The following is a 16,519-nucleotide window of genomic DNA, read 5'->3' as shown; positions in this document are numbered from 1 at the left end:
CTCACCCTGCCAGAGTCCAGTTCTCAGTCCCTCACCCTGCCAGAGTCCAGGCCTCAGTCCCTCACCCTGCCAGAGTCCAGGCCTCAGTCCACCACCCTGCCAGAGCACAGGCCTCAGTCCCTCACCCTGCCAGAGCCCAGACCTCTGTCCCCCACCCTGCCAGAGCCCAGGCCTCAGTCCCTCACCCTGCCAGAGCCCAGGCCTCAGTCCCTCACCCTACTAGAGCCCAGGCCTCAATCCCTCACCCTGCCAGAGCCCAGGCCTAAGTCCCTTACCCTGCCAGAGTCCAGGCCTCAGTCGTTACACTGCCAGAGCCCAGGCCTCAGTCCCTTACCCTGCCAGAGCCCAGGCCTCAGTCCCTTAATCTGCCAGAGTCCGGGCCTCAGTCCCTCACCCTGCCAGAGCCCAGGCCTCAGTCCCTCACCCTGCCAGAGTCCAGGCCTCAGTCCCTCACCCTGCCAGAGTCCAGGCTACAGTCCCTCACCCTGCCAGAGTCCAGGCCTCAGTCCCCCACCCTGCCAGAGCCCAGGCCTCAGTCCCTCACCCTGCCAGAGCCCAGGCCTCAGTCCCTCACCCTGCCAGAGTCCAGGCCTCAGTCCCCCACCCTGCCAAAGCCCAGGCCTCAGTCCCTCACCCTGCCAGAGCCCAGGCCTCAGTCCCTCACCCTGCCAGAGCCCAGGCCTCAGTCCCTCACCCTGCCAGAGTCCAGGCCTCAGTCCCTCACCCTGCCAGAGTCCAGGCCACGGTCCCTAACCCTGCCAGAGTCCAGGCCTCAGTCCCCCACCCTGCCAGAGCCCAGGCCTCAGTCCCTCACCCTACTAGAGCCCAGGCCTCAATCCCTCACCCTGCCAGAGCCCAGGCCTAAGTCCCTTACCCTGCCAGAGTCCAGGCCTCAGTCGTTACCCTGCCAGAGCCCAGGCCTCAGTCCCTTACCCTGCCAGAGCCCAGGCCTCAGTCCCTTAATGTGCCAGAGTCCGGGCCTCAGTCCCTCACCCTGCCAGAGCCCAGGCCTCAGTCCCTCACCCTGCCAGAGTCCAGGCCTCAGTCCCTCACCCTGCCAGAGTCCAGGCCTCAGTCCCTCACCCTGCCAGAGTCCAGGCTACAGTCCCTCACCCTGCCAGAGTCCAGGCTACAGTCCCTTACCCTGCCAGAGCCCAGGCCTCAGTCCCTTAATCTGCCAGAGTCTGGGCCTCAGTCCCTCACCCTGCCAGAGTCCAGGCCTCAGTCCCCCACCCTGCCAGAGTCCAGGCCTCAGTCCCCCACCCTGACAGAGTCCAGGCCTCAGTCCCTTAGTCCCTCACCCTGCCAGAGTCCAGAACTCAGTCCCTTACCCTGCCAGAGTCCAGGCCTCAGTCCCCCACCCTGCCAGAGTCCAGGCCTCAGTCCCTTACCCTGCCATAGCCCAGGCCTCAGTCCCTCACCCTGACAGAGTCCAGGCCTCAGTCCCTCACCCTGCCAGAGGCCAGGCCTCATTCCCTTACCCTGACAGATTCCAGGACTCCGTCCCCCACCCTGCCAGAGTCCAGGCCTTAGTCCCCCACCCTGCCAAAGCCCAGGCCTCAGTCCATCACCCTGCCAGAGTCCAGGCCTCAGTCTCTCACCCTGCCAGAGTCCAGGCTGTGTAAAGAGCTTCTCAAATAAATGTTTATTCTATGTTGCCAGACACTACGTCATGCGTTGTTTGTTCCAACCTCTCTTGTCCTCAATACTCACCATTATGTATTCCACTAATATCTATAGCTCCGTAGCTACCTAACGGTTGGTAAATAAACCCCATACTGTCTTTGGGGAAACGAGGCCAAAGTTGTAGTTTTCTCTACATTATTTCTCCCTTCTTTTTGACATGTGTTTTTTGAGCAATAATTCAGCGGTGAGTTTTTTCTTCCTTGTGAATTTAGCACAGGTGTAATCACCACTCCATAACACAGGTGTAATCACCACTCCATGACACAGGTGTAATCACCACTCCATAACACAGGTGTAATCACCACTCCATGCCACAGGTGTAATCACCACTCCATAACACAGGTGTAATCACCACTCCATACCACAGGTGTAATCACCACTCCATGCCACAGGTGTAATCACCACTCCATGCCACAGGTGTAATCACCACTCCATGCCACAGGTGTAATCACCACTCCATACCACAGGTGTAATCACCACTCCATGCCACAGGTGTAATCACCACTCCATGCCACAGGTGTAATCACCACTCCATACCACAGGTGTAATCACCACTCCATGCCACAGGTGTAATCACCACTCCATGCCACAGGTGTAATCACCACTCCATGCCACAGGTGTAATCACCACTCCATGACACAGGTGTAATCACCACTCCATGCCACAGGTGTAATCACCACTCCATGCCACAGGTGTAATCACCACTCCATGCCACAGGTGTAATCACCACTCCATAACACAGGTGTAATCACCACTCCATGCCACAGGTGTAATCACCACTCCACGCCACAGGTGTAATCACCACTCCATGCCACAGGTGTAATCACCACTCCATACCACAGGTGTAATCACCACTCCATGCCACAGGTGTAATCACCACTCCATGCCACAGGTGTAATCACCACTCCATGCCACAGGTGTAATCACCACTCCATGCCACAGGTGTAATCACCACTCCATGCCACAGGTGTAATCACCACTCCATGCCACTGTACAGCAGATGTTATATGTCGCAAATATATATCAATGTATTTAATCTAAAAATGGCCCCACATCTGTTTTATATAGAGAGGCATACAGTACATTTAACTGTCTGGCACATATAAATAACATGAGAGAAATGTTGCCTTGAAAACTGTAATCAACTCAAGTCAAGTGTGTAAATAGATACATAAATAGAAAGAATTGCTATAAAATATGTTATGTTAAAATGTGGAGGCTGAAAGGACATTCATTTCCTATTTCAAAGTGTTTCATTATGACTATCACTTTAACCATAAAAGTGTATATATATTTCAAAATATTTCACGGCAAGTCAAAGAAATTGAAATGTATGATTCATATCTCGCTTTGCTATTATTTATTTTTTTTTTGGGGGGGGGGGGGGGGGGGGGTGCATGTTGGTTCATAAAATATAGTGTAACAAATTGTCCAAACTCTCAAAAGATTTAATTTCATGGTAATAAATAAAATGTTTGCCTTTATCCATTTCAAATTGGGAAATAACTTCTTCTTTTTTTACGAGTATAAATTCAGTTTTGTGTAGCTAGTAGACAAGACCATCAGGAAACCTATTTTAGAACGTCTCTTGTTCTGATTGGTCTGATGTGATGTTTACCTCCACAACTCTAGCTATTCTGTCCAACCGAATCAGCTCCACACGTGAGTCCTGAATGTGCTAACACCTAAATTCAAGGTGAGTTGAACCTAACTATTTATTTTCTATCATGGTCGTTCTGTGAAGCAGGAAAAAAAACGTCTGTTATCTTGACTGACCCTTGAAGGTAAAGGAAAACCTATTCGCTTTTTATAGTGCATTTCATAGGGCTCTGGTCTATAGGGAATAGGGCTCTGGTCTAAAGTAGTGCACTATATAGGGAATAGGGCTCTGGTCTAAAGTAGTGCACTACATAGGGAATAGGGCTCTGGTCTAAAGTAGTGCACTACATAGGGAATAGGTCTCTGGTCTAAAGTGGTGCACTATATAGGGAATAGGGCTCTGGTCTAAAGTAGTGCACTACATAGGGAATAGGGCTCTGGTCTAAAGTGGTGCACTATATAGGGAATAGGACTCTGGTCTAAAGTAGTGCACTACATAGGGAATAGGGCTCTGGTCTAAAGTAGTGCACTACATAGGGAACAGGGTGGCATTTGGTACACACACATAACAATCCAGTCCAGTCTGATATTTACTTCTTCACAAAGGTTGAATAACATCCTAGAGCAGTTCACCTTCAGATGGTTTAACTAAACTAACGCAGTTGGACTGGACAACACAGCCAGCCACCCAGGCAGGACTGACTCCCTCTGGCCCCATCTGCCGCCAGGCAGGCAGGACTGACTCTCTCTGGCCCCATCTAAAGCCAGGCAGGCAGTACTGACTCCCTCTGGCCCTATCTGCAGTGTGGTGCTGGGTTAGAGTAGAGGATTAGAGTGCATCTGTGTGTTCGTCCCTAATGGCACCCTATTCCCTATATAGTGCACTACTTTTGACCAGATAGCATAGGAATTAGGTCCCTAATGGCGCAATATTCCCTATATAGTGCACTACTTTTGACCAGATACCATAGGAATTAGGTCCCTAATGGCGCAATATTCCCTATATAGTGCACTACTTTTGACCAGGGCCCTATTAGAGGTGTACTATACAGGGAATAGGATGCCAATCGGTGTTGTTGCCGATTGCATTGAACATGTCCTCAAACCCTCACTGTGTACCATAGACCTGCTCTTCCTGCTCTGATGCCTGCTGGAAAACACCAAACCAGTTAGACTGTAGGCTACACATTGCCTATTTAGAATAGAATGAAAGTGAATGCTGTTGAGAACCAAATCCTTATCAACACGTTATTACATCTTGTGTGGAAGTGCAAAGAACATTCTCAAATGTTGTGCAACTAACAAAGTAGGCCAATAGGGTTTTATGGGATATGGGATGAGTGCAATTATCTTTATGCCGTTACTCCACTAAGGGTTATGTGCGTGTGTCCTCACTCGGGACATTTTCCCGGTTTTGTACCAGAGCATTGAAGAGTGCCATGTAGCTACTGTTGTATGAGTATACCTAGCGCATGGTAGTGGCAATTCTAAACCAGGCAAAACCCTCTCTACACATTGCACAGTTTGCATTGTAAGCCTAGAGTTTGTGTGTTGCTGCCATGCTATGTTGCTGTCTTAGGTCTCCCTTTATTATGTAGTGTTGTGCTGTTTATTTTTGTCTTGATGTGTGTTTTGTCCTATTTTTATATTATTTAATACCCCCCCCCCCCCCCCCCCCCCCCCCCCCCCCCCCCCCCCCCCCCCCCCCCCCCCATCCTCGCTGGAGGCCTTTTGCCTTCTGGTAGGCTGTCATTGTATATAATAATTTGTTCTTAATCTGACTTGCCTAGTTAAATAAAGGTTTTAAAAAATATATATATATTTTTTTTATATATAATTCAGTGAGCAGTAGAGTTCGGCTTTTCAAAAGACCAATACAATTTCAAATGAAAGGAAATAAACCTTTGTGAAAATACTAACATCTATGCAGAGTAGTTACAGGAACTAGAGAGAGAGAGAGAGAGAGAGAGGGAGAGAGAGAGAAAGAGAGAGAGAGAGAGGGAGAGAGAGAGAAAGAGAGAGAGGGAGAGGGAGAGAGAGGGAGAGAGAAAGAGAAAGAGAAAGAGAGAGAGAGAGAGAGAGAGGGAGAGAAAGAGAAAGAGAAAGAGAAAGAGAAAGAGAAAGAGAAAAAAGAGGGAGAGAGAGAGAGAGATAGAGAGAGAGAAGGGCGTATGGTATTAATCGGCCAAGCAGAAAGCCCCAGTCCAACTGACAGCGGCGGCTAGCAGACGAGGCAACGAGAGAGGCAGAAGAGAAGCCCGATTTCTCCAATGTCAACAGTCTATATTCTAAGGCAGTGAAATATATACAAATAATTAACGGGATGAAGATATACATTTTTCCTGGTGATTTTTGTTTAACACAAGGATATCAGATTCATTATTAATAGACCATCTGCCTACACACACTCGAACCGGAACACCGGTTTACAGGCAGCGTGCGTGGGTAACGTCTACGGTACGATGGATGGTATTCTGTGTCAATATCGATCGGTGTGACTACCTCGAGTCACCTTTGAGTCACTGGATTGTTTCACGTGAAGGTTTATTTCTCGAAACGCAACGTGAGCAGGCTAATCAACTAGTCATCGTACTGAACGGGCTTTCCTGTCACCACCGGGGTGGAATTGTGAAACCTTCGCTTATTGTAAGTATATTTTAAGAATGATTATGATACACTATTATATTTTAGTACTGATTATGATACACTATTATATTTTAAGAATGATTATGATACACTCAATAATAGTGTATCCTACCGTATATGATCATATGGATGTACTGTACGCTATATGATAAAATATGGTGCCAATATTCAACCTTATGCTATTCTTCTATACATTCACTCCCATAACAAGTCGTATTAAAATATAATTATTATTAGAAACTGTAGGATAAATCATTTTATTGAGAGCCTAATAGTAAAGTGGTTCTCGCTTTCATTCATGTGTTACAGATAATACATCCCTAAAACCATACGATATATAGCCAACGCTTTTAATTATGATGTATGTACGGTATAGCCAATAGTTTTAATTAGGATGTATACGATATATAGCCAACGCTTTTAATTAGGATGTATACGGTATAGCCAACAGTTTTAATTAGGATGTATACGATATATAGCCAACGCTTTTAATTAGGATGTATACGGTATAGCCAACAGTTTTAATTAGGATGTATACGGTATAGCCAATAGTTTTAATTAGGATGTATATACGGTATAGCCAACGCTTTAAATTAGGATGTATACGGTATAGCCAATAGTTTTAATTAGGATGTATATACTATATACGGTATAGCCAACGCTTTAAATTAGGATGTATACGGTATAGCCAATAGTTTCAATTAGGATGTATATACTATATACGGTATAGCCAACGCTTTAAATTAGGATGTATACGGTATAGCCAATAGTTTTAATTAGGATGTATATACTATATACGGTATAGCCAACGCTTTAAATTAGGATGTATACGGTATAGCCAATAGTTTCAATTAGGATGTATATACTATATACGGTATAGCCAACGCTTTAAATTAGGATGTATAAGGTATAGCCAATAGTTTCAATTAGGATGTATATACTATATACGGTATAGCCAACGCTTTAAATTAGGATGTATATGGTATAGCCAATAGTTTTAATTAGGATGTATATACGGTATAGCCAACGCCTTTAATTAGGATGTATACGGTATAGCCAATAGTTTTAATTAGGATGTATACGGTATAGCCAATAGTTTTAATTATGATGTATATACGGTATAGCCAACGCTTTTAATTACGATGTATACGGTATAGTCAACGCTTTAAATTAGGATGTATACGGTATAGCCAATAGTTTTAATTAGGATGTATATACTATATACGGTATAGCCAACGCTTTAAATTAGGATGTATACGGTATAGCCAATAGTTTCAATTAGGATGTATATACTATATACGGTATAGCCAACGCTTTAAATTAGGATGTATACGATATAGTCAACGCTTTAAATTAGGATGTATATATGGTATAGCCAACGTTTATAAATCAGATTTATGTGTAGAGGTTCCAATGATTAAAAGCGGCTTGTTGCTTTTGACTTTTGAGCGAAAGTGAAACTATAGTTTTTTATTCCCACTGTAGTCATATAAATCAAATACAATGCATCTGTTTTGGTTTTCAAATCACATGTTGTATTATATGTAGAATCTACATTTATTTTCTATTTTAACAGGTGGCCCGAATTCTTTATTGGAATATTTTTTAACAGAAAAACTTTCTTGGGAAATGTCCTAGTCTTCACAGCCAATGCCAACGGGATCATTTAAACCTTAACTAATCAGATGATGAAGATTCCCGTCTCCCTGCGTCAATGACGGCTAAAATGGAAACTCCTTTCTACCACGACGAAGCCCCAGGTATTCCTCACAACTTCGGACAACACCATGCAGATTACCAACGTTACCAGAGCCACAAGATGATGAGTAAGAAGGTGGCACATAACTTCTCAGGCGGTTCCCACAGCAGCTCTGGCCTGAAACTGTCACAAAGCCAGCCGGGGAGTAACTGCAATATCAATCCTAATAATCTGGGAGGGATTAACAGCAACACAAACAGCTCGTTAATGCCCGGCGGCTTGTCAGATATGAACCTTCTGAAGCTAGCCTCCCCTGACCTCGAGCACCTCATCATCCAGTCTAACCAGGGCTTGGTGACGACGTCTCCTGTCCCCAACACTAACGGAGGTAACCCCTTCATGTACCGGAACAACGCCACTAACGAACAGGAGGGTTTTGCCGATGGGTTCGTAAAAGCCCTGGCGGATCTTCATAAACAGAACCAGCTGGTTGGAGCTCCCGTGTCCCCTTCCTCCTCTATGCAAGGCCCCTACCAGAGGAACATCATGTCTGCAGGAGACCTGCCCATCTATACCAACCTCAGCAGCTACAACCCGAACCACCCCAGCCATATATCATCATCCTACCCAGGGGGCCAGATGCCCGACAGCTACCCAGGCCATGGCCCCCACAGACTTGGAGGCCAGGGACCCCACCATCCCCACAACAGGGGGTTGGACGCCCCTCAGACTGTCCCAGAGGTCCCTCATCCTCCCGGGGACCCCACCTCCTCCCCTCCCTCGCTCTCTCCCATCGACCTGGAGACCCAGGAGAGGATCAAGGCCGAGAGGAAGAAACTACGTAACCGGATCGCGGCGTCTAAGTGTCGTAAAAGGAAGCTGGAGCGGATCTCCAGGCTAGAAGAGAAGGTGAAGGTTCTGAAGACCCAGAACTGTGACCTGACCTCCACCGCCTCGGTCCTGAGGGAACAGGTGGCCCAGCTCAAACAGAAAGTCATGAATCACGTCACCAACGGCTGCCAGATAGCAGTGAGTTCAGCCACCCTGCAGGCCAACAGCACCGGGGACAGGGACAGCACCAACTGTTGATCAACGGACTGTACTGTACAGGGATGAGAAGTGTATTTTTTTTCTGTTGCTCTGAGTCAGTCCTCTATAAAGGAGGTAGTACCTCTACTGTACAGGGATGAGGAGTGTTGTGATGGTAAGTGAAATATGCTAACTACGTGAGTGGTTGGGGAGAATCCCACCTCTCTATGCTAACTGCTAACTACGTGAGTGGTTGAGGAGAAGGGAGAATCCCACCTCTCTATGCTAACTGCTAACTACGTGAGTGGTTGGGGAGAAGGGAGAATTCCACCTCTCTATGCTAACTGCTAACTACGTGAGTGGTTGAGGAGAAGGGAGAATCCCACCTCTCTATGCTAACTGCTAACTACGTGAGTGGTTGAGGAGAAGGGAGAATCCCACCTCTCTATGCTAACTGCTAACTACGTGAGTGGTTGAGGAGAAGGGAGAATCCCACCTCTCTATGCTAACTGCTAACTACGTGAGTGGTTGGGGAGAAGGGAGAATCCCACCTCTCTATGCTAACTACGTGAGCGGTTGGGGAGAAGGGAGAATCCCACCTCTCTAACCTCTACAGACACTTTGAGTTGTAGTATTAAAACAACAAGACATTTCACTTTTATTTTGCCCTCGCGCAGCCCTGAAAGTGACCAAAGCACCTCTGCTTAACAGGAGAGTATCACATGAAAACCTCTGCTTAACAGGAGAGTATCACATGAAAACCTCTGCTTAACAGGAGAGTACCACATGAAAACCTCTGCTTAACAGGAGAGTACCAGACTGACGACTGCAGTCTACAACACTGAACCAAGTAACCATTAGAAGAGTGAGGAGCGGAGGACATTGTGCCTCTAGTATACAGTTCAGTAGGTCCCGGGTGTTTGTGGTCAACAGGAAGTATAATAACTGAGAGAGTGTGAAACATCCGGGGTTCCCATCACCTCAGAACAAGAATTTCTACATTCTAGGTCATCTCTATGATTAAAAAAAAAAAATGAATCAAAACACTGTTCTATGATATTTTTACCTGAGTATTGTCAGTTATAATTGTCATTATCTGAGTATTGCCAGGTATAATTGTCATTATCTGAGTATTGTCAGGTATAATTGTCATTACCTGAGTATTGTCTGTTATAATTGGCATTACACGAGTATTGTCAGTTCTAATTGTCATTATCTGAGTATTGCCAGTTATAATTGTCATTATCTGAGTATTGCCAGGTATAATTGGCATTACCTGAGTATTGTCAGTTATAATTGTCATTACCTGAGTCAGATGATAAGGTTACATCTGTAGTAAAGTGTGAGTTTGACTTTAGAACAAATTACAATTAATGGTAGTGGAAGAGTCTCGTGTGGCACCTCAAGGCCCTGACTCATTCTACACTGTAGTTTGAAGTTATGGGAATTAAAGCTTTTTCCGCTTTAAAACAACAATATAATTGGTCAAAGTATCACAATGTTGTTGATCAAATCCATCGGGCTTAATAATGTGATGTAGATAAGAGGTGCAGATTTATTTTTTTGAGTCACTTTAGTCTCTTGTCTTGGAATATATTATCTGTCTGTTTAGAGTTGTGCAATGTGTGTGTGAGATGACAGCAAAACCAACCTCTTGAGACTTTCAACTCTAAGGGTTGGATACAATCCGCATTGCCAAAGTATTGCCGAATATCCGCGTTATAGCTTGTTTGAAATTTAAAGACGATGTTCCCGCGTTTGCAGAGACTTGCATTCAGGGTAAAAGATGCATACGTCGGCTTCATCGGAAATGACCTTCTCATTTTAACACGGATCTTGTGCGATCCGGATTGAATCCAGACCTAAATGTGTTTTTATTAAATAACTGTGTTCATGTGAAACAGACAGAAGCTTCTGGTGATATATAAATAGTTGAAATAGATTTAAACCAATCACATCTTTGTAAGATTACTATTGGTTGTCATTTTGGAACCTGGCTGATTCATTTTGGAACCTTGGTAATTCATTTTGGAACCTTGGTAATTCATTTTGGAACCTTGGTAATTCATTTTGGAACCTTGGTAATTCATTTTGGAACCTTGGTAATTCATTTTGGAACCTTGGTAATTCATTTTGGAACCTTGGTAATTCTGAAAGATTTTCCTCCATTCCAACCAAAATACCCTTTGCACTGTTCTTCCTGTAATAATGTTGACCTATAGGTTTTAGTGTAGGAGTCAAATTATGTTCAATGTGGTAACATTGTGGATCAGTGCTGTGTTAACCTGAACTACACTGTGTCAGAGATACATTTTCAAAGACATTTTAGATAAACTTGTTGTGTTAATAGACGGACGGACGGACGGACGGACGGACGGACGGACAGACAGACATACAGACAGAAAGGGAAGAGGCTTCTTGAGAATGCAGCAAGCTACAATGAAGTAACAAGACAAGGGCTTTTAATCAATAGATAGATAATGATTTTATTTCTTGTTTTATAACATTTCTGGAGCAATTTATTTATGCAAAATGTATCTTTGGTATTTATGTTTTTGGGGAAATATGATATTGCACATAAATCAAAACATGAAATCTTGTGTGATATTTATCTGTGGTCTCAACAGGGGCTCTGTGTTGACATGTTTCTACATGAAATCTTGTGTGATATTTATCTGTGGTCTCAACATGGACTCGGTGTAGACATGTTTCTACAAACTATTTCATACTTTATTTAAAACGTTTTCCTATGATTGTCGATAAAGTATTTAAATCATGTAATAAGCGCTCCACTTTCTAAATGAATTAACTTAACTTCTTCACAGAAACCATGGTTTAATGCAGCAGTGGACCAACATGGCACCGTAAAGAAAACTGTTTTGTTGATTGATGCTTAAACATTTTTGAAAGATATCTTTAAGTCTCTATACTGTAAGTACTATTACATAGTTGGTGCACTGAATGTACTTTCCTATAATTCCACTATATACATAAACAATGGTATTTATGTACACAGAGTGTACAAAACATTAGGAACACCTTAATATTGAGTTGTATCCCCCTCATGCCCTCAGAACAGCCTCAATTCGTCCGGACATGGACTCTACAAGGTGTTGAAAGCGTTCCACAGGGATGCTGGCCCCATGTTGACTCCAATGCTTCCCACAGTTGTGTCAAGTTGGCTGGATGTCCTTTGGGTGGTGGACCATTCTTGATACACACGGGAAACTGTTGAGTGTGTAAAACCCAGCAGCGTTGCAGTTCTTGACACACTCAAACCGGTGCGCCTGGCACCTACTACCATACCCCGTTCAAAGGAACTTAATAATTTTGTCTTGCCCATTCACCCTCTGAATGGCACACATACACAATTCATGTCTCAATTGTCTCAAGGCTTCAAAATCCTTCTTTCACCCCGTCTCCTCCCCTTCATCTACACTGATAGAAGTGTATTTAGCAAATTAAATCAATAAGGGATCATAGCTTTCACCTGGTCAGTCTATGTCATGGAAAGAGCAGGTGTTCTTACTGTTTTGTACACTCGGTGTATGTCTTAGTCTGGAGAGAAATAAATAAAAAAACGAATAGTCAAGACAGACGTTAAATCTCAAATAATTTTTGTGAACGTCGAGGAAAATATGTATTTTTTAAAACTTGAATAAGGCTTTTGAAGTCAATTATAATAATGTTTATATTTTTGTACAAAATGTATTCAACGTTGTTACAGTTCAATTATTGAATGAAAAGGATGAGTTAAACCTTCTGACATGTTGGTGTGGTTGTTACAGTTCCATAATATACATGATTTATTGAGGTGGATGTTTTAAAATAATATTATTTTATATGTACTGAAGTAGGTGTGTGTGCACATAGGAACACTACTCTTTGTCGTGTAAACTCATCTTGTGTCGATTTCAGTAAAATAGTATTCATACGTTTCAAGAGTCACATAATTGTTTTCCCCCAGGATGAGTCAGATAAAAAAAAAAAGGTTGTTTGATGGGACTAGGAAGGTTGTGTCTAAGTTCAATCGACGCTGTGTGTGTGGATCTTTCATTCCTGAATAGAGCTGTTCCTCGTTGAGGAGAAGGTTTTAACACTAGTTTCTCAGACTGTTTTTCATTTTCAGTAACTGAGCCAATCTGAGACACGTCTTTTTATACACGTGAGAGAAGGAATGTCAAGCAGTAGAATCTACAAACAACTGTCTGTGATTTGGTGCCGTAGTGGTTTGACACATTTCTTTTTTCTCCAGTTATCCCTGTCATTTGTTAGGCTAAAGCGATGATAACATTTTAAAGTGCGCTATTACAGGTATTTGGAGATGACCTGATTTAAAATTGTAAGCACCCTGACCCCTCATGATCAAGCCAAAGATAATAGTTTATCAGCACTTACACAATAACATGGAATACTTCTTTGCAAAAGAAACATTGGTCTCAATGGGACTTTGCTGCTTAAGTTTATACGTGTTGATTTGAGACAGTCATAGATACCCAAGTTGTAAGTGTAACATGGTGTATGTGAGCGTTGAACTGCCTTCGTCTGCCTAGAGGCCCAGAGGCCCAGAGTCCCAGAGGCCCAGAGACCCAGAGGCCCAGAGGCCCAGAGGCCCAGAGGCCCAGAGGCCCAGAGGCCCAGAGGCCTAGAGGCCCAGGGGCCCAGAGGCCCAGAGGCCCAGAGGCCCAGGGACCCAGAGGCCCAGAGGCCCAGGGACCCAGAGACCCAGAGACCCAGAGGCCCAGAGGCCCAGGGACCCAGAGGCCCAGAGGCCCAGGGACCCAGGGACCCAGAGGCCCAGGGACCCAGAGGCCCAGGGGCCCAGAGGCCCAGGGACCCAGAGGCCCAGGGACCCAGAGACCCAGAGGCCCAGGGACCCAGAGGCCCAGGGACCCAGAGGCCCAGGGACCCAGAGGCCCAGGGACCCAGGCTTTTTGTTTTGTGGTACAGGTGGTTAGGTGCTCACCTCTGCACTGTAAGAGACAAGTGTTTGACAAGCGGCTACCTTTTCTGAATAAAATGACAGCACATTGAACATACAGCCATACATAAAGTCACTTGTAAGGTGTGGCTACACCTTCTGAATAAGTTAACAGAACATTGAAGGTAAGTTGTGTTTATTCACTATGACGACGACGATGATAATCACTATTACGTTGTAAAGGATCAATAAGGGTTTTAAAGGGAAGTCAAGCTGCAGTTTATGACATCATATCCTGTTGAGCACTGACACAGCTGTTGGTGTGTACCCAAGGGACAATTCTATGTCAGAGGGTGCGTCTGAAAATTGCACCCTGATACATTAATTTTCTATGGAATAAGGTGCCATTTTGGGACAGTAGCCGTCTGAATATTGTTGGCAGTACAATGAGAGGGAAACATGTCTATCGGCTACAGGGCGACTTGCCTTGGCCCTATAAACTGTTGTTTAGACTGATTTGTTTAGGTTTACAATTTGCCGTCTTCTTGAAAAAGTGTTAATTGTTTCCTTGAATGATTTTTAAAAAATCAAACCAATAAAAGGAGTATGTTTCTGAAACAGGAACATGTTATTAATTGTTGTGTCGTCATCAAGAGACAGTTATACTGTACACAGCTTGAACATATACCACTCACTCTGTACTCTGTCAAATAGTAATACGCATTGTGAAATAGTAATACACATTGTGAAATAGTAATACACATTGTGAAATAGTAATACGCATTCTGAAATAGTAATACACATTGTGAAATAGTAATACACATTGTGAAATAGTAATACACATTGTGAAATAGTAATACACATTGTGAAATAGTAATACACATTGTGAAATAGTAATACACATTGTGAAATAGTAATACACATTGTGAAATAGTAATACACATTGTGAAATAGTAATACACATTGTGAAATAGTAATACACATTGCGAAATAGTAATACACATTGTGAAATAGTAATACACATTGTGAAATAGTAATACACATTGTGAAATAGTAATACACATTGTGAAATAGTAATACACATTGCGAAATAGTAATACACATTGTGAAATAGTAATACACATTGTGAAATAGTAATACACATGGTGAAATAGTAATACACATTGTGAAATAGTAATACACATTGTGAAATAGTAATACACATTGTGAAATAGTAATACACATTGTGAAATAGTAATACACATTGTGAAATAGTAATACACATTGTGAAATAGTAATACACATTGTTAAATAGTAATACGCATTGTTAAATAGTAATACGCATTGTGAAATAGTAATACACATTGTGAAATAGTAATACACATTGTGAAATAGTAATACACATTGTGAAATAGTAATACACATTGTGAAATAGTAATACACATTGTTAAATAGTAATACACATTGTGAAATAGTAATACGCATTGTGAAATAGTAATACACATTGTGAAATAGTAATACACATTGTGAAATAGTAATACGCATTGTGAAATAGTAATACACATTGTGAAATAGTAATACACATTGTGAAATAGTAATACACATTGTGAAATAGTAATACACATTGTGAAATAGTAATACACATTGTGAAATAGTAATACACATTGTGAAATAGTAATACACATTGTGAAATAGTAATACACATTGTGAAATAGTAATACACATTGTGAAATAGTAATACACATTGTGAAATAGTAATACACATTGTGAAATAGTAATACACATTGTGAAATAGTAATACACATTGTGAAATAGTAATACACATTGTGAAATAGTAATACACATTGTGAAATAGTAATACACATTGTTAAATAGTAATACACATTCTGAAATAGTAATACACATTGTGAAATAGTAATACACATTGTGAAATAGTAATACACATTGTGAAATAGTAATACACATTGTTAAATAGTAATACACATTGTGAAATAGTAATACACATTGTGAAATAGTAATACACATTGTGAAATAGTAATACACATTGTGAAATAGTAATACACATTGTGAAATAGTAATACGCATTGTGAAATAGTAATACACATTGTGAAATAGTAATACGCATTGTGAAATAGTAATACACATTGTGAAATAGTAATACACATTGTGAAATAGTAATACACATTGCCAGTCAGATGTCTACATAGTTAAGTACCCAGTTATCTTTTTAAGAAACAGTATTTATCTATTCTTTTTCCCAACATGACAGAGCCAAAGGAGAAAGGAGTCCTGTAAGAAAGATGTGAAACAACTGTGAGATTGATTGACACGAAGTAGTCTTTACTACTGATTTCACAAGCCACTAACCTGACGCGAAACCAAACCACATGGGGGTGGGGAGCGGAGAGTTGTTGGGGGGGGGGGATCTTACGGTGTTTTACAGATTTAAGCAAGTCATATCTTACAGAAAGTGACAGGTTTTCTGACCAAGAGACATGTGAAAGTAGCTGCTCTTGGTATGGCTTCTGTAACTTCCACATACAGAACTTCATTATAGATCTACTACTGGCTCTGGGCAAAAATCCTTCTTTAACTCGTCTCCTCCCCTTCATCTACACTGACGGAAGTGGATTTAACAAGCGGCATCGATAAGGGACAATGGCTTTTCACCTGGTCAAGTCTATGTCATTGAAAGAGTTGGTGTTCTTAATGTTTTATACACTCAGTCTAGGTGCTTCGTATGAGAGAGAGGATAGCTGAGTAATGGTGCCATTTCCGACTGAGCAACCAGACTTGGTTAGACTGCGATAACAGCCCCTTCTCTAAACCCCGTCCCTTTACTCTAGCGATAAGTCCCATGGGATTTTTTAGTGAGTCAGAAACTTGTTTTAAAGTGGAACTGCAGTCGCTGACGTGGCCTCGTTTGTTGGCTTGCTCCTCATCTAATGCTGGCGACCATG

At 42.7% G+C, this 16,519-nt stretch overlaps 1 protein-coding gene across 5 annotated transcripts in view; it reads left to right on the top strand.

Moving 5' to 3' along the window:
* Positions 1–5,441: 5,441 nt before the first annotated feature.
* LOC110523115 (transcription factor AP-1) overlaps positions 5,442–16,519 on the top strand; it is a 14,220-nt gene continuing 3,142 nt past the window's right edge. The window contains exons 1-3 of one of the 5 annotated variants that reach the window (XR_005051607.1): positions 5,442–5,931; positions 7,508–8,834; positions 9,403–11,254. Coding sequence is in view for 1 of the 5 variants with exons in the window: in XM_036976583.1 (XP_036832478.1) it covers positions 7,646–8,719 (1,074 nt within the window). In the remaining 4 variants the exon portion in view is untranslated. Of the gene's footprint in view, positions 5,932–7,507; positions 11,255–16,519 lie in introns of those variants that run through there. The other 4 variants (XR_005051606.1, XR_005051605.1, XR_005051608.1 and 1 more) reach the window with 4 other exon arrangements.

This window comes from Oncorhynchus mykiss, chromosome 5, assembly GCF_013265735.2.
Source record: "Oncorhynchus mykiss isolate Arlee chromosome 5, USDA_OmykA_1.1, whole genome shotgun sequence".
Taxonomy (NCBI): Eukaryota; Metazoa; Chordata; class Actinopteri; order Salmoniformes; family Salmonidae; genus Oncorhynchus; species Oncorhynchus mykiss.
The sequence above is the reverse complement of the archived record's forward strand: the minus strand, read 5'-3'. Positions and strand labels throughout refer to the sequence as shown.